The sequence below is a fragment of the Mus caroli genome, unplaced genomic scaffold (assembly GCF_900094665.2).
Source record: "Mus caroli unplaced genomic scaffold, CAROLI_EIJ_v1.1 scaffold_11397_1, whole genome shotgun sequence".
Classification (NCBI taxonomy): Eukaryota; Metazoa; Chordata; class Mammalia; order Rodentia; family Muridae; genus Mus; species Mus caroli.
This window is the reverse complement of record NW_018388828.1, coordinates 32,424-50,649: the sequence shown is the minus strand read 5'-3', so window position 1 is coordinate 50,649 and position 18,226 is coordinate 32,424. Positions and strand designations below refer to the sequence as shown.

Sequence of the window (18,226 nt, the reverse complement as noted above, 5' to 3'; positions counted from 1 at the left end):
TGGGGGGCGCTATGGGGGACTTTTGGGATAGCATTGGAAACGTAATTGAGGAAAATATGTAATAAAAATATTAAAAAAAAAAAGAAAGATGGCCTATAAAAAAAAAAAAAAAGAGTCAGGCCGCAGCTTTGGCTACTACACAGAAGGAGAAGTATGGCGCTGACCCAGTGTAAGCAAGTTCACAGAGAGAATGACTTCTGTTTGAGAAACTGGTGATTCATTCTAGAGATTGCTTTATAATTTCTTTAAATACATTTTCCATCTCAATTAAAACTTATCTTTTTTCTTTTCTAGTACTTTTTCCATTCCTGACACCAGTATATGAGATGTTAAATATCTGCATGTTCTCAAAGGATTCAATAGAATTTTTCAAAAACTTTGTGGACAGAATGAAGGAAACCTGCCTGGATTCTAAGCAGAAGGTAAAAGGTGATGGTTTCATGGTTCAAAGTTTGATAACATGTTGGGCTGTGGACATGTAAGCTGTGTGCTAGTGCCAGATAGAAAAGGCTATATTTAGAGAGAGAGAATATATTAATGTTTTCTCATGGAGAAGTTGGAGTTTTAACAAGTTGATTGAGAATAATCTAGAAATTAATCCTTAGCAATACGGATGAAAGCTAGAACATCCTGCATTAGGACTGAAAAAAATTGGCATGGCGCTAGACCTGAACAAGGTCAAGACTTTCAGAACTCTAGTGAGGATGGGAGAGGATCTCTGTATGCAGTGCCGTTTGCTGAGGAACAATTGGCAGTTCATAGCTGTGGATGGAGGGTGTGAACATAGGTAGGTTTCCCATGAGGCAATGGATGGCCTCACAGCCGTGCACATATGCACAACACTAGTTGGACATAGTGGGTGACTAAGAAGAGGGCATGGAATGTAGAGGAAGAAATGTTACAGACAGTATAGAAGGAATTGTTTGGAGGAAACCCTATGGTGGAGATGACCATATCTGATTGTGTATGAGTATGAAACTCCAATAACAAATAAAAACTATCAAAAGGGGGGATATTATTTTCATCTCATTCAAAAACAATTTTAGAGAATAAAAGTGCTTGTTTAAAATTTTATCTATTGTAATTTATTGTAAAAGTGGTTGGTGTGGAAGCTAGATTCTTCCTAATTAGTCCACTCTTGCTTTTGTTCCTTAATGACTCTAGCAACCATAGCCACAGTTGTGAATTTAAGGGAACCACCTTCTCAGAGGGAGAGAATTAAGGTTCTGCACTTGTGATCCAACTCTGACCTTTGAACTTACCATTGACCTTCCATTTTTGTCACCTCTCTTTCTGCTTCTAGCACCAAGTGGATTTTCTTCAGCTGATGATGAACGCTCACAATAATTCCAAAGACAAAGACTCTCATGAAGGTAAGCAAGCCCTTCCTGGTCTATGGACAAGGAAACTCTTGGGGAGCAGGTGGGTTGCTCAGAAAATATGCAAGGAGGTTTTTCTAGGTAGAGGGAAACCACTGTTGAGTTGCTGAAAGACAGGCATGTTTATTATCAACATGGAATATTCTGGATTCATATGGGCATAAGTTTACTCCTAACATGAAGGGTGGCCATGATGGACCTTTCCAGTGGTCTGTCTGTTACCTGGGTGATCACATGTGATGATTGTGTCTTTCCCAGCAAAAATCTCAGAGCTCAGCCTAGACATCTGTGTCTAAACATCCAATCAGGGGCATGGACCCAAGTGGTGTTGAAGTTCTCTGGGACTCCCTGTTGAACATGTGTTCTCTAGCCTAATACATGGTAAAGATAGACTTCACTGTGTGATGTGTAAATAGCTTCTGGAGAAATCCTCTTTGTACAAATGGATTTGTCCTTTTCATTCTTTTATGTATTTAAAATCACTCATAGCTGGCCAGTGATGGAGCATGCCTTTAATCTTTGTACTTGGGAGAAAGAGGCAGGTGGATCTCTGTGAGTTCAAGGCCAACCTGGTCTACATCAGATTACAGGACAGGCAGAGCTACACAGACAAACCCTATCTCAAAAACACATAAAACTCTCACAGATTTTTATCTTCTTTGTGTAGTACATGTATGTGCCGGAGTATGGTCATACGTTCACACATTTAGGTGTATGTACACAGAACAGATGAAAGCACCCAGTGTCTTATACAATCCCTCTCTGCCTCATTTCCTTGAGACAGGGTCTTTTTTTTTTTTAAGCCCGGGACAAACTTGGCTGCCAGCAGGTCCCAACAATCCACAGTGTTGTGGTTACAAGTATGTGCTGCCCCACCTGGCTTTTTACATGGGGACTGTGGACTCAAACTCAGGTTTACCCATTGAGTCATCTCTCTAGACTCCCATATGTGGTTATTCTTTTAATTTATAATCATTATTATTGTCATGACTGATGGCATTCCAGTTCCAGATTTTAGTCTATAGATGTGCATCAGTAACTAATGGAAAGGGAGTCTTCCATTCTTACCTATCTGATTGTTTCCCATACGCTCACTTGTTTATATGTAGTTATGACCTTTTGTGTCCCCATGTTTAATATTTAAAGTGGCATGTATTTTGTGTTTCAAGTCCTTTCCTGTCTGCCCACTTGAAACCCTTTCATGTGATCGGCTAACTTCAAATTCTTTTACACCTCCTCCTCCTTTTGCTACAGGCTCCTATGTAGCCCAGGCTGACCCACATTCACAATGTGCCTGAGAATGAACTTTAACTCCTGAGACTACAGACATGTACTACCGTGCAGCACAGTTTTAGCAGAACCACTGAATCTGGAATGAATCTGGAGTGATGGCCCCTCAGCTTTGAAGTAGACTTCTGTCAGTGATTGTTATCTGAGATTTTGTGGTGTTCTTCGGAAATATTTCCGGAGTCTTTGCATACCATAGTCTGTAGGCATGCCTGGAAAGCCAGGAAATTTCCCATGACTGAAACCTGCTTAGGTGATGGGTCTTTCAAGACAATCCCTCTATCAGTTAAGAGAGTTTGGTGTATGGAAATTGACTTGCTAAAGGTGGCTTTTGTGTAACAATAAAATGAGCTTCTAGGAAGCTGTCAGTGATCAGTCCTTGAGGGGCTGATCCCCCTTCTGCTATTAAGCAGACATTTTCCATCACCGACTTTCTTCTTTCCTGTCAATCTTCCAGTGTAAACAAGAATATAGACATTACCACACTTGATTCACAAAGTGCTGGGGACTGAACCCAAGGCTTCATGAACACTAGCGAAGTACCACCATCTACTTTACATCTCAGCCCTTCTATTTAGTTTTTGTTTCATAAAATAAATATTCACTTTAAAAATAGGCACCAATTGTGGATTTATAGTCCAGTTTCAGTTTAGTAGCAAGCCCTTACACTAATTGGGAGGAAAGAATTTACAAACAATAGAATTAAAGCATTCATGGTAGAAGATGTACTACTGCCTGTAACTCTACGTTTGTGGACTCCAATGCCATCTTCTGGCCTCCCTGGACAAACACACATAAATAAATAAAATTTAAAATGATCTCAACCCATACCAGGGACCTTCTATAATTGCTTCTCTAGGGGTTTCTGACTTCCATGGACACCCTCCCCACACATGTGGCACCCTCCACACAGATACACACAAACAGAAATACTCATAAATTAAAATAAATTTTACAAACATGAAAGTCCATGTCTTGAAGCTGCCCAGTGGGGATTGTGAAAATCAGCAGAAACACTAGGAAAACCTGCCTGAAGGCTTCTTTTCTTTTTCTGGATGTGTCATTTTGCTGGCATGGTGATGACAGTCTCAGTGTGACTGAACAGCATTTCCATAGTCTGTCTAGGAAAATGGGGGCTCATTTGATTTTCTCTTCATCTCCTCTGTGATAGCACATCATGCCATGACTTACCTGAAATGTGTTTTTACTTTCAGCCCTTTCTGACATGGAGATCACAGCCCAGTCAATTGTCTTTATTTTTGCTGGGTATGAAACCACCAGTAGCACACTTTCCTTCACCCTGTATTGTTTGGCCACTCACCCTGATATCCAGAAGAAACTGCAGGAAGAGATTGACGAGGCTTTGCCCAATAAGGTGAGATGATGCTGTAGAAGGGAAAAGGAGAAATCTCAATGAAGACACAGTTTGGTCAACTGCAATGGTGTGTGTGTGTGTGTGTGTGTGTGTGTGTGTGTGTGTGTGTGTAAGAGAGTGACACAGAGAGAGAGACAGAGAGAATCAGAGAGATACACAGAGAGACAGAGAGAGGAATAGAGTGTGTGAGAGTCAGAGTGGGGGATAGAGAGAAAGTTTGTGTGTATATGTGTGTGTAAGAGATTATGTGTCTATGTGTGAGAAGGAGAGAGACAGAGAAAGAAAGAGAGTCTCTGTGTGTGAGTGAGAGACAAAGACTGTGTGAGTGAGTTGGAGTGTATGTATGTTGTGTGGGTGGTGTATATGTATTATTTTCTCTGTATATGAATTTTGTGTGTGTGACTAAGTGAGTAACCATTCACATCACTGAGCCAACCTTCCGATTCTGGTGATTTTTTTCTTTACATATATGTATGTATGTATGGGCATATATATGTACTTATATATGTGTATGAGTATATAATTGTATGGGGGCATGTGTGCTGCAGCATGTGAGTGGAGGTTAAAGGATAACCCGAAGGAATTTGTTCTCTCTTTCTGCTGCATGAGTTTTAAGAGTCCAAATCGGGTAAGTAGGCTCAATGGCAGGTGCCTTGGCTCTCTGATCTGTCTGAGCAACCCTTCATAATTTGTAACAAGAGCACAGCACTGGTTTTTCCCAGAACCATTTAGAAATTATCATGAACGTGACACAGATGGAGAAATGGGCAATAAAGACTCTCATGGCAACAGAAGGTTGTTGTGACACAGAGCTGGGCCTGGTGTGTCTGTTTTTCTAGGACCACAAGAGTACCAAGCAAGCAACATGCACACAACCTGTGTGATGTTAAAGATGTGCACTTAACATATAACTCTCTAGATGGTTCCATGATATTGCTAGTTCTGCCATGTTGTCCCTGCTGTGTCCTGAGAGAGGCTAGCCTTGGCCTAGATTAATCCACTTGGGTTGACTCAACTCTGTGCCATGATTTCCCCTATCTATTTATGGTTATAGGAGAAGTCAAGGTGTGAGCCTTGGTGCTTAAATTATGAGCTAAACACCCCCACCTCTCTATGTATGTGTTTGTGTGCATATGTGTGTGTATAGGTCATAGACCTACGTTGTGTACATTTCTAAACCACTTTCCACCATGATTTATGATACAGGCTCTCTTACCAAACCTGGAGCTTATCGATTGGGTTGGGTTGTCTAGTCAATGCAAACCAGGCATAGTTTGTCTCAGTCTACCTACTGCTGGAATTAGAAATGGGTGCCACTGTGTCAGGCTTTATAATGATTTGTATCTGAACTCTCATCATTAGGTTTGCATAGTAGACTCTTCACTAATTGAGCATCTTCCAGGCCCCCAGTGACAGTTATTCCATTTGTAAGGAGCTTGAGAGATGGCACAATGGTTAAGAACACTTCCTGCTCTGCCATAGGATCCATTCATATTTGAGTCCCAGCATGAAAATGAAGGCTTTCAACTACTCTAACTCTGGTTACAGGAGATCTGATGCCCTCCTTTTGCTTCTGTGGGCACTGTACTTATATAGTGTACATAAACATATACAAGCAAAATATCTACATATATGAATTAAAACAATCTTAGAAACCTTTTTAAATGAATTGTAAGTACTAACTAATTACTTTGAGCTGCTGAGCATGAATTTGGGGAGGCTGAGAACTCAACACTAGACACAGTTGAAAATTAAACTAAAATTGCACCAGAAAACTTTTTTCTTTCTTCCCAGGCACCTCCCACCTACGATACTGTGATGGAGATGGAATACCTGGATATGGTGCTTAATGAAACCCTCAGATTATATCCCATTGCTAATAGACTTGAGAGAGCCTGTAAAAAAGATGTTGAACTCAATGGTGTGTATATCCCCAAAAGGTCAACAGTGATGATTCCATCTTATGCTCTTCAACATGACCCACAGCTCTGGCCAGAGCCTGAAGAATTCCAACCTGAAAGGTACTAGAACCTCAGGAGCAGGAACCAACTCTGTATTCTTCAGGCCTGTATATACTATGATGTCTCTCATAGGAAGATGATCTAAGCATGATTTTACAAACCTTTTCATTGTGTTAGGAGAATGGCAGAGAAAGAGAAGAAAAGAGAGGAGAGGGGAAGTGAGACTGGTAGAAAGTCTAACTAATTACACACAGAATCTTTACCTCCTTCTTTTTCAAGTAGTTAATGACCCACTTAATTGTGAGGCAGGAACCCATTTTTCCTCTAGTTAAAATGATATGTATTTTCAGAATTGGAATACAGCATCATCCCAAATGGATTTTTAGTGTTTAACGATGTAGTTCATTTCTTGATTCTTCTTATTTTTTGACAATCTCATGAATGGATAATGAATTCTGGTCATTTTCACCTCACATTGCCCTGTCTCTTCTCCCTCACACTCATGTGGAATTCCTGTCTGGCTTCAACCTGTCTTATTTCTGTATTTATATATATTTGGATTTTTGTGACTTGTGAGTTTACTTAGGGTTGTTTACATAAGCATAGATGTACGGGTTATAACTTGGAGAATGGTCAACTCACCAGTGGCTGAACCATTGAAGAAAAACTCCTCCATCATCCACTACGCATTTATTGTCAAGAGCTCCTTCATGAGGTGGCATCTCATGAACTTTATTTCCCTCCCATAATGCAATTATTATGTGTCTAGTCTTGTGTAGGTGCTCACAGATGCTGTGAAGTCATGAGTGCAATGGGTGTGTCATATGCAGAAGATAGTACTTCCCAACATTCATTTTATGCCCTGCCTCTGACATTTCTTCTTCCCCTCCTTCTGTGATGTTTCCTGAGCCTGGGTGGGACTGAGCACTCCACCACCACTTTTCTGCACTATAACCAATCATGAGTTTCTGTGCTGTTTCTCACTGAAAACTGCAGCTTTTCTGACCAAAGCTGAGATCAGCACTAATTTTTGTGTGTAAAGATAAATATCAAAAAGGCATTTTGGTACCATGTTCACTTAGCAAAATATCGCCACATTCTCTATGATTTCTGCAGCTATAGAACTTTTAACAAATTTTCAGTGCTAGGCATTAATTTCCCCAGAGACCTGGCTCTCTAACCAATCAGAAAATGGTTGGTTTCCCCTACCCCATAATACCACTATCACACTAGTGTGTACCCAAACAATTATGCAGTTTTTCAAACAGCATTTATGTTATCTCAACATATGGAGAAACTTATAAGGAAGAGGAATCGAAAGAAAATTTAGTGTTAAGTTCTCAGAGCCAAATACCTGCAAGTAGAAATTCCATAAACCTTTCCCAACCCCCCTGTGTGTTACTGGATAGATGTCAAAAGGAAACTTCATATGTGCAGCTCTTATGCTTTTATCCTCTGTCAACTAGTCATTTATTGTGCCTCCAGATTCAGCAAGGAGAACAAGGGTAGCATTGATCCTTATCTATACCTGCCCTTTGGAAATGGACCCAGGAACTGCATTGGCATGAGGTTAACTTCATTATTTAATCATTTGTTGTCATCTATTATTGTGTCTCCTGGTTCAGCAAGGAGAACAAGGGAAACATTGATCCTTATATATACCTACCCATTGGAAATGGACCCAGAAACTTCATTGGTGTGAGGTTTGCTCTCTTGAACATGAAACTCACTCTTACTAAAGTTCTGCAGAATTTCAATTTCCAGCCTTGTAAAGAAACACAGGTGAGGGAGAAAACTATCACTCCAAATACATACAACTTCATACAACTCACTCAGAGTGTGGCTTTAAAAGCTCATCTCCAAATAGTGTTCTATGGGAGGCATTTTTTCCAACTGAAGGTTCTATGTATAAAAATGACTATGCAGGTTTGAGGAATTTTTTCTAATGCAATGAGCTATTTGTATCTAGGTATTAATTAAGGGTCATTTTGTAATAATACAACTTAGAATTATGAGGAGTCAGTGTAGTCCAGTGTGACAGGATTCCATGCATTCTATTTGTATCAAGTGGAGATTGGGTATGTCATGTGCCATCCAGAGGTTCAATGGTCATGTCTTTAATGTCTGTTCATATTGCACTCTTCTTCCAGAGCTAACAAAAGTCCTCTTATCACAGTCCTTTCAACCAGTGTATGTACATTAGAATTACAGAGGAACTTTAAACACATACATGAAGTCTAGGATATTTCTCAGTTGGCAAAAAGCTTGTCTATCATGTCCAAATCTCTGGTTCTAATCCCCAGAATTACATGAAGAAGTCTTGATGGTATATACCTGTAATTTGTACACTCAGGAGTTAGAGAATAGAAAATCAGAACTTCAAGTAATCTTTAGCTACTTAGTGAATTTGAAACCAACATGCTCTATGTGACTCAAAAAGAATCCAGAAACTCAAGATGCTTGGTCTTTTTTGAAATCTTCATACAACTCACTCAGAGTGTGGCTTTAAAAGCTCATCTCCGATTTCCCAGCTCATGCCAAGTTGAAAAATCATAATTTTAAAAGACAGTTGCTGGGTATCATAAGATGACTCAATCATTAAGAGCACTTGCTGTTCTTAGAAGGGACTTGAATTTAGTTTCCAGTATCCACATGGTAGCTCACTACTATTTAAATCCAGTAAATCCAGTTCCAAGGTCTCTGTTGGCCTACTCTATCTTTTCTTGAGACTTCCTACTTGTACTATATATGCAATGTGCAGACAAAACACTCCTATACATAAACCATAAGTCTTTAAAAAGTTAATGTTTTGATGAATTTCAATCTTATGGAACATCTTGATTATTCCAGCTCATTTCTCAGGAGCTCTGCTGTAGAAAATAAGTAGTTGTCATATTTCCAAATTTTCTTTCTTATTCTGTCCTCATACTTCAAGTTCCTGTTCATGCTCTAAATGAATCTGCATCTTAATTTTATATCCTATGTACTCCATGTTCTACTTTTGGATCTTGCACATTATTTTCCCCATCTATGTGTCATTAAAGTATTTTCCATGTTTCATCTCTCTGTATTGAAGGATATGCGCTATTTTTATCACCTCATTTTATTCCTTCCATAAAATCCAAATGGTTCTTTGATGATAATTATCACATTGAAAACTTTTCATAAATGTTTGAATGCATGGCTTACAGTTTTAATTTTTCATAAAAACATTAATTAAAAATTAACTGTACCATTTATGTGAATATTTGTATGTACATATTTTTATCCCTTAATCAAAAACATGTATAGTACTGAAATTATAAAAGAATAAAATAAGACTTATAGAAAAAGCATTTGCATTGCATTTTACTAAATAACTTGTTCTTGTTTCATGTAAAGGGAAAGGTGAAATGTATACGACTTGTATATTAAGAGTGTGGCTTCTTTATATTAATGGGTTTTTCTTTTTCTGGACAAAGAGACAGATATTTTTGTTCTTTGATCAGTTCCTTACAGCATTTGTATAGCTTTATCCACATACACCTTTACTTAAATTAGTTCTTTAAATTGTACTTGGATTTAGACAGATGAAACAAGGTTCTAGTTTTGAGACCCAGTGGCCTACCTGGCATTGGGGCAGATGTTCTTTCAAGCTCCAGTCATTTTAAAACTGACACTTATCTGCCTCCATGACAACTTTGTTCCCCTTTCTTTTCCTGTGACTAGTTTTCTTCATTGGAGGCTTTTCCCATTCATCACTGAAGAGCAAGAGGCTAAATCATTATTGAAACCTCTTGTAGAATTAGAGGTTTCTATTCATCCCATCGTTGGAAGTCAAGAATAGATGCTAGAAAATCAAGCAAAGTATCTGTCTTCTAGAAGACTTGCCCTGAATATGCTGAGGTGTAGTGGTGAGATATGATCTGAGAGTTAGGGACTGTCAATAGAGTTGCAATGTATCCTCTCATGGTTATCTTGCAAGTTGTAAAACCAAACATAACTTCTCATGACTTAAAAAATACTATGACATAAAAACTAATAAGGTTAAAAACTTCAACTGAGGGACTCTGTTCTGAAATACTGTGTCATTTTTGTATTGGGGGGGGTGGGAGAGTTTCAGAGAACAAAATTGGTTGTACTAATGCTATAATTGTTAAACAGTGCAGCTGAGTCGAGTGTTTGACAGTGTGAAAAAGTTTTGTCATCTACAAAATTCATGCCAGAGACAACAAATTGAGTTCCAAAAAACTGGATCTTCCTGCCAACCCCTGAGTTTATAATGTTTTAGATTAGTTTATGGTTTTGTGTTGTGCTGCATTCAGAGTGATTCTGGATGGAGGTGGTTTTTGTGGTATGACCACATGCAAGTGGTCATCCCTAAACTGATGTACACAAAGCAGCATTAAATAGACTTGTATCTGTATCTATATCTGTATCTGCATCTGCATATGTATATATGTATATTGTTGAGAGGAAGTTGGGTAATAGAAGTTGGAGAGGGGATGGAGATTGGAGGAAATAATGTAAATACAGTTCTCTTGTATAACAATCTCAAGAAATAAAAACAAAGGCAAGGTTTTCTTCATATTGTTGGAGAATATTGTTCTTAGATTGATGAAAACTAATAGTTTTATGTTTCTATACACAAATAGCTGTTCACTATCATTTTATTTCCAAACTTCTGGGAATACAAGATTTTTCTTTTTTTAAGGACTCATTGTGTGTGTGTGTGTGTGTGTGTGTGTGTGTGTGTGTGCTCCCACGTGTGTGTGCCTTGCCTGCAGAGGCCAGAAAATGGTTCCACTGGAACTAACATTAAAAGTAGCTAGGAAGCTCTAGATGGTGGTGGTGGTACTTGCTTCTTTTGGTTGTTGTTCTCTCCCCTATTAATTAATGTATTCACTCTATATCTTGGTCGCTGTCCCCCTCCTTGTCTCCTACCACAGTCATTCCCCCCACTTCCCCTCCCCTTCTTTTCTGAGAGGGTGGAGCCCCAACCCCACCCTGTGTACCTCCCTCACTCTGGTACATCAAGTCTCTGCAGGGTTAGGCACTATTCTTCCACTGATGCCATGCCGCTGACCCTTTTGATCCCTTGTCTGCATAGAATGGGTCTCTAGTTGCAGGTGGACAAGGAGTTGGCGAATGAATGACAGACAGATGCAACACAGGAGATTGTGTAAATCTGAATGTAATGTCAAAAAGTGAACACCAGTCTTGTATAATACAGAACACAAAGGGGTAGCATGTCACAGCAAGCAAAGTACATTGAAGTTACCTGACACAAAACAAAGGAATGACTTCAAAAGGACTTACAGGAACCAGGTAATATTTACAGCAAAGATAAAACAGCTCTGCTTAAGGTCAGATAGGGACAGGTAAGGATTTCACACCCTAGTCACAATTTGTGCTACTCCTTTCAGCATTGTGAAAGCTAGCACAAAGGGATTCTGCTCTAGCAGACCTTCTCATGAATAATGCAATACCACAACCCCATTATTTCCTAAGCCTTGATAAATTCTTGTATGAGTGTAACTTGGCTGTTCCTTTAAGTATCTGTGGAGAATCTCCATTTTTTCAGAATTCACCAACTCAATTCTAATATGCAATTTAGCCTGTTATACCTGGCTGTAGTGAAGATTCCTGTCTCAGTGGGATTCCCTAACTCTTACATGGTAAACCTACCTATTAGCCAGGCGATTGTGTATTCCCTTGTTTGATTAAGACTGGCTACTGTCCTAAGTAATCACTCTGCAGACTAGCCCTGAGCTATTCTAGCTCCATTCTTTGTAATGCCTAATTAGTTTCACTGTCTCTACTAGAAGTAAATTTGAATATTACTGAATAGATAACCTTCTCACTGAATTCCTACTGAATTCGAAATTTGTTGGCTTCAAGGATTTTGTAGGAAGTTGGAACATTGGCAAAGGCTTAGCTATGTCAGAATTCAATCTTTAAAGGCACTTAGAGAAAAATAATACTAAAAGAGAGCACGTGGATCCATACACCAGACTAATGCAGGGCTAGGGTATGAGTATACAGGTTATGAGAACGCCAAGTTTCCAGGAGGTTAAGTTTCTCTGAAACTCTTTGCCTTGTGAGTGTTTCCAGGCTTCTTGGCCTGTCAAGCAAACTACACTGGAGTGTGCAAAGCAAGGCCAGACAATAAAGCTGAGTTAGGTACCATAGAGAGGTGTAAGGGGAAGTCTTGTCTCTAAGGTCTTGTTCCCCAATTTATTCTTAACTTGTCAATAAAGAAGCCCAGGGGATAACTGCTGAAAGGAAGGTACAGGTGGGACTTCTCAGTCCCAAAAGAAAAAGGAGACACAAGGAAAGAGACAGAGGCCTTTTCTGCCTTACTCTGGAATGAAGAGAAAACAGCAGTCCAGAAAGAGGTATGTTGGAGTATGCCTGATTATTTAACACCCTTCCAAAAACAAACAAGAAAAATATCATAATAAAGTGATTACAATGCATGCAACAGAAAAATAACTGACAATGGACAAAAGCCAAGAGGAAGAATGAAAGTATAATGCCATGAAATCCATGGCAGGGAGGCTGTTTCCCTTGAAATTGGATTAAGGAAGATGGACTAATGACCCTGCAGTCACCAGCAACCAAGTAGAGAATTACACTGACCAACCAAGAACAAATGGAATTGTAAAATATAGCAAAGCTGAAAATAGAACATTTTAAATTTAATGTACTTACTATTATTTAATCCTGGAGAAGAAACTCAAGGCCTTGTACATATTAGGCAAATGCTCTGCCACTGAGATAAGTGAGCACAAATAAAATTTTATCATTATTTTAAAAAAGAAAAAACCAAAACAGCAGCCATGTAAGATATCACAGCAGCTAGGGCCTGCCTGTGGCCTCTGCTTCAGGTGTGGGCCAAGGATATTGGTGGGGGCTAGCTGATGCAAGCCACTAAATTTAGGGATGTGCGAGAGAAAAAGATAATAAATTGATGAGGGCACACATTTCCAGGCAGTAGATATCTGGGCCAAGTAATTATAACTGGAGGCAAGTTCTAAAGGTAATGGAGCAGTGTTTGTGTATTGTATCTAGGGATTCAAAAGTCTTGGGAGTGAGCTGGTAAGGCAACCCCTTAAGGAGCAAAGGCAAGTAGAAAAGGAAATCAGGAGTGGGCTGATTGTGACAGATCCCAGGGCAAAACTGGATGGAAAAAAAGGGATCCAGGAGGGGCCAGAGCCTGGGCAAAGGTAGAGAATGCTTATAAAACTACACAGAACAAACAGGCAATAGTTCTAGGGACAATCCTTGATCCAGTTGTTGAAGGATCTATGTGAAGCCTTTGCACATTTGTTACAACTGTATTTGGGTTCGTTGGCTAGGTTCAGCCCATCTATGTTCTTTGCTGGCTCATGGGGAGCTCTCAAGTTTCCAGAATTTTTGAGACTGTTGGTCTTCTTGTGGAGCTCCTTTTCCCTTTGGGGCCCACAATCTTTCCCCCAGTTTTTCCCTAAGAGTCCCCGAATTCCATGCTGTGTTTGCCTGTGAATCTCTGTAGCCATCTGAGTAAGATGCTGTATACCCTCTTAGAGGACAGCCATGCTAGATTCCTGCCTACATGCTTTACAGAATATCATTAACAGTGTCAGGGATTGATGCTTGCCCAGGGGATTGGTCTCAAGTTGGGCTGTTATTGATTGGCCATTCCCTCAGTATATGCTCTGTCATTGCCCGTGCATTTCTTGTGGACAGACAAATTTGGGAATAAACATTTTTTTGAGTGGGTTGGTGTCCTTATTTCTCCACGGAGGGCCCTGCCTGAATAAATGAGATGAACTCTTCAGGTTCCATATCAACATTGCTGTGCTTCTCAGCTAAGGTCAACCACATTGACTCCTGAGATCCTTCCCTATTCCAAGTCTCTATCATCCCCTAGAGATGCCCCAATAGCTCACCTTCAGGAGCTGCAGATTTTCATTCACTCTTCAGTCCCTGTGGATTTCTCTCCTGTCTCTTCCCATACCAGATCCTGAGCCCTCATGATGCCTTCCTCCACATTCCTGGGCACATTATTTTATCCCAGCACTCAGAAGGCAGAGGTAGGCAGACCTCTACAACTTTCAGGCCAGACTGGTCTATAGAGCAGTTCCAGGACATCCAGGGCTAGCTACACCATGAAACACTCTCTTAAAAAACAAATAAGCATTGATTACATATTTATTTGTTTATATATAAGCATATACGTGTGTGGGCTGAAGACACCAGAAGACAAGTTGTGGAAATTCATTCTTCTATTCCATCACATAGATGCTGGGAACTGAACTCAGGTTGTCAGGTTTGGAAACAGGTGACTTTGTTCTCAGAGCTACCTTGTAAACCTATAGCTTTTTTTTTCACTGTTAGTGGGACAGCTGATATCCACATTGTATTATGTGCTAGTCGTCTTGAATTTGAGTTGAGTCCAGGTTGTCATGAAATGTCCTCTGGGTTTGTTGTTGTCGTTGTTGTTGTTACTATTTAGCTTAGGACTCTTTTTGATGTCGTTCTCACAAGAAAGGCACCCATTTATTGCTTTGTTCTCTTTTTTGAGTTTGATTTGGAGCAAGAAATAAATGTTCTGGGCATGGTGCCCTCCATACTAAGTCTTTGGGTTGCTATGGCTTTGTGAAATCTTTTGGATTATATCCTAAAAAAATTTTTTAAATCCAGTAACAATCACTTTTTGCTACTTCATTCCCTTGTGTAGTTCTCCACTTCTATAACATGGGCTTTAGAGATTTAAGAAAAATCTTTATGTGTATGGGTGTCTTGCTGGCATGCATATCTGTGCACTATATGTATGCCTGTGGAGGCCAAAATAGGACTAGAAAAAAACAGGCGCTGGAGCTAAAGACCATTGTGAGCCATGAGAATGTTACTGGAATTGAACCCAGGTCCTTTACAAGAGCAGACAATAATCTTAACTTCTGAGTCATTGCTTCAGCTCCAAAATGGGGACAATAGCTTACTTATCTCAGGGAGTCGCCATGAGGACCACGAAGAAAGTGTAAAGGCACTTGTAAGATCTGATGTGCTATGTGTGTGTTAATGACTAGCGAACCTCAAGACCATCTCTTGGAAGGATTGGAAAGTAACTATTATGTGGAAATACTTGTTTGTTTTCTTTCCTATAAAAGCAATAGAATGGCTTATCCTTTAGAGCAAGAAAGGAATTGTAGAATTCCCGTTTCACCTTCCCCAGCCCTCATTGTTAATTTGCTGCCCCCCCCCTTACCTTGCTCCTGCTTAGAGGAATGAGTGCAGGTTGTTTGTTACCCATTGGGCAGCAGCCCAGTTGGAATGAGGTGTTGGATCCCTGACTAATCATGTATGACATCAGACAGGGATGATTCTGTCAAATGTGAAGACCTTCACATCTGCAACACAACCCCACACCTAAGTCTCAGGGAACACTGAAGAAAGGGGGCAGTAAGATTTTAAGAATCAGAGGAGTCAGAAGTCTGCTGCTGGATGGTGTCTCTCAGAAATGCCAGGGGAGCCACCCTCATGAAACATTGACAATATGATTACCTAGACAAGATCTGAACAATGACATCTGGAATAGACATGTTAAAGTGGTCAGGTAACAAAATCCCCTCTTCTAAATGAAGAACCACGGCAATTTTTGTCTCCTGAGAGAGGGAAACTAAATCTTCCCTTGGGATAAGTCCTTCCATTCATTGTCTGTACCAAGTGATCAGCCCTGAAATCATATATGTTTAAGTCACACTAAATGAACTCAACAGGATGTATTCATATATCTACTTTTATATACATGGAACAATAACAATGATGATGATAAAAGGGCCATGAATTTGAGAGGAAGTTGGGAGATTAGAGGAATTGGAGTGAGGAGATGATCTAATTTTATTTTAATAAATAATTTTAAAAAGATAGAGAATTTAACTTTAGAACTGATTTGAATTTTTTGAACGTGATCTCTTAGATCCTCATTGTATTAGGGATGGATTATGTAACCTTGATTTAACAGGTATCATTTGGGGCATGGTTTATTCACTTATGACAGTTATCCTTCACAGAGTTGTAGATTGGATGTTATTCACTGCTGTGGACAAAGTTCTCAGGACAGTAAATATTAGCAATCGCTGTCTGATGTCAGCTTGGTGGGTTTTAGGTGCTCATGTATGTATGCATGTACCTGTGATTGTGTGGCCTTTTGCACTCTGGGGTTCCAGTTAGAAGACAATAAATTTTATGACCTCAAGTCCACAGTGTTGTTTGTATGATTTTCCTAATGTCCATCTTCTTGTACTTAGTATTCCCTCCTATACTTAGGAGCATTTGGATCCTGGTTTGGCTTGGAGATTTTTGATTTTTTTTGTTTTTTGTTTTTGTTTTCTACTAAATTAAAAAAAAAAAGTTTTGGTAGCAGCAACCCTTCCCTCCTCTCCCAGTCACAGCATCACAAAGCCCTCTCCCCATTGCCCACCCTCCTTCTCTTCAGAGAAGGTAAAGCTCCTACTGGGTATCTCTCCTGGGACACCAATTCACAGCAGGACTCCTTGCATTCTCTGCCATTAAGGCCATACTGGGCAGTCCAGATAGGGGAAGGGGATCCAATGGCAGGCAACAGAGTCAGAGACAGTCTCTGCTGCAATTGTTGGGGGAATCTCATGAAGACCAAGTTGAACATCTTCTATGAATGTGTAGCTGCCCTAGGTCAACCCCTGCATGCTTTTTGGTTAGTGGTTCAATCTCTGTCAGTCCCAAGGTTCCAGGTTAGTTAACTCTGTAGATCTTCTTGTGGTTTTGTTAACCATGGATTTCATGTTGTTGAACTTGCATGAATTTCTGTTAGAGATTAGTTCTGATAGAAGATCCTTTGGCCTTACCCACATGGCACTGTTGTTTACTGATGTCACACAGAACATTACCTTAAAGGAGGTCAACATAGGCTATGAATGAACTTATATAAACTATCCAGGGAAAGAGACGACCAAAGTCCAGTTGATGCAGCGGTAATCCATCCACTGGCTGAATCCCCGGTGCCACCCACCCTCCCAGCATATAAGTACTTCAGGCTGTCCTCAGTGCAGCAGAGTAGGCAGAAGGGAAGACCTGCAGAGAGTCACACATACATCTGGAGGGAGAACACTGAGGAGTAAAATTGCTGACAGATAAGCAGGGATGAACCTGCTTTCAGCTCTCTCACTGGACACATGGGTCCTCCTGGCAATCATCCTGGTGCTCCTCTACCGGTGAGTGATCTTCCCAGTTCCTTCCCATACCATGTCCTCAGGATTGGGGTGATACTCAGACCTCTATTCTGTTATTATCAAGAAGATCAAAAGGATTATCAGAATCAGGGGCTAGAGTGATGATGGCTCACTGTTTAAGGGCACGGCTGTTCATCCCGAGAACACAGGTTTGAACACCAACATCCAAATGGAGCTCAGAATCATCTGTAACTATAACTCCAGGGGATTTGACAACTTCCACATTCATAGCTGGTATGGTATTTGAGGGTGGTAGCTGTTGTAGCCTGGCTAGCTCCTGAATAATTGAGACAGAGACCTACTAAGTGCATTAGCAAGTTTAAGCACTATGACTGGGCAGATTCTAAGCTATTCTAACCCACAAAGCTATCAACATCCCTGCCACAGGCCCCATTTTCCTTGCAGTGTGACCTTTCCCTGTCTTTCTCCATTCCATGAGTGCTTTCATGGTGAGCTCTCTTGGTGATTTCTTCTCATGTCTGACCTCCTGGCGACCTTCTTCTTCCTCTACCTGCCTGTGGGCCCTTCTTAACTTGGACCCTAACCTGCCTGTGACAAACAACTTGTTCTATTCTGCCCAGTAATTTGAAGTTCAGTCCTTTATTAACCAATAAGAGATAGCTGGGGAGTATTCTTTAAACCCCATTGATACAAGGGATTCTTTATTCCTGATGAGATTGCCCATTTCTGACCAGTATCAAAGTCTCGGGGTACAGAAACCAGCATCTGAATACAGAGAATGAAAGACCCTCCTCCAACAGATAGGAAAAGTTGAAATTAACGCTTCTAAAAAGTTTTCAAATTTTCATGTTTTCATTTATTGTGGTTAGGGCCAGCAAATGCTATAGTGTTTGTGTATGTGTGTGTGTGTGTGTGTGTGTGTGTGTGTGTCTGTGTCTGTGTGTGTGTGTGTCTGTGTGTGTGTGTGTCTGTGTGTGTGTGTCTGTGTGTGTGTGTCTGTGTGTGTGTCTGTGTGTGTGTGTCTGTGTG

General features: G+C 40.2%; 2 protein-coding genes across 2 annotated transcripts in view; both read left to right on the top strand.

Moving 5' to 3' along the window:
• Positions 1 to 226: 226 nt before the first annotated feature.
• LOC110287806 (cytochrome P450 3A41-like) lies at positions 227 to 8,326 on the top strand (the record flags this gene model as incomplete). Its single annotated transcript, XM_021154330.1, has 7 exons — positions 227 to 422; positions 1,304 to 1,373; positions 3,881 to 4,041; positions 5,836 to 6,062; positions 7,488 to 7,571; positions 7,706 to 7,784; positions 8,306 to 8,326. Coding segments are annotated over 7 exons (838 nt in total), but the record flags the coding sequence as incomplete, so codon positions are not given.
• An 8,740-nt stretch (positions 8,327 to 17,066) lies between these two features.
• The window catches only part of LOC110287807 (cytochrome P450 3A16), a 26,479-nt gene continuing 25,319 nt past the window's right edge, over positions 17,067 to 18,226 (top strand). The window contains exon 1 of the mRNA XM_021154331.1: positions 17,067 to 17,218. Coding sequence (XP_021009990.1) covers positions 17,148 to 17,218 — 71 coding nt within the window. The 5' untranslated portion in view covers positions 17,067 to 17,147. The remainder of the gene's footprint in view (positions 17,219 to 18,226) is intronic.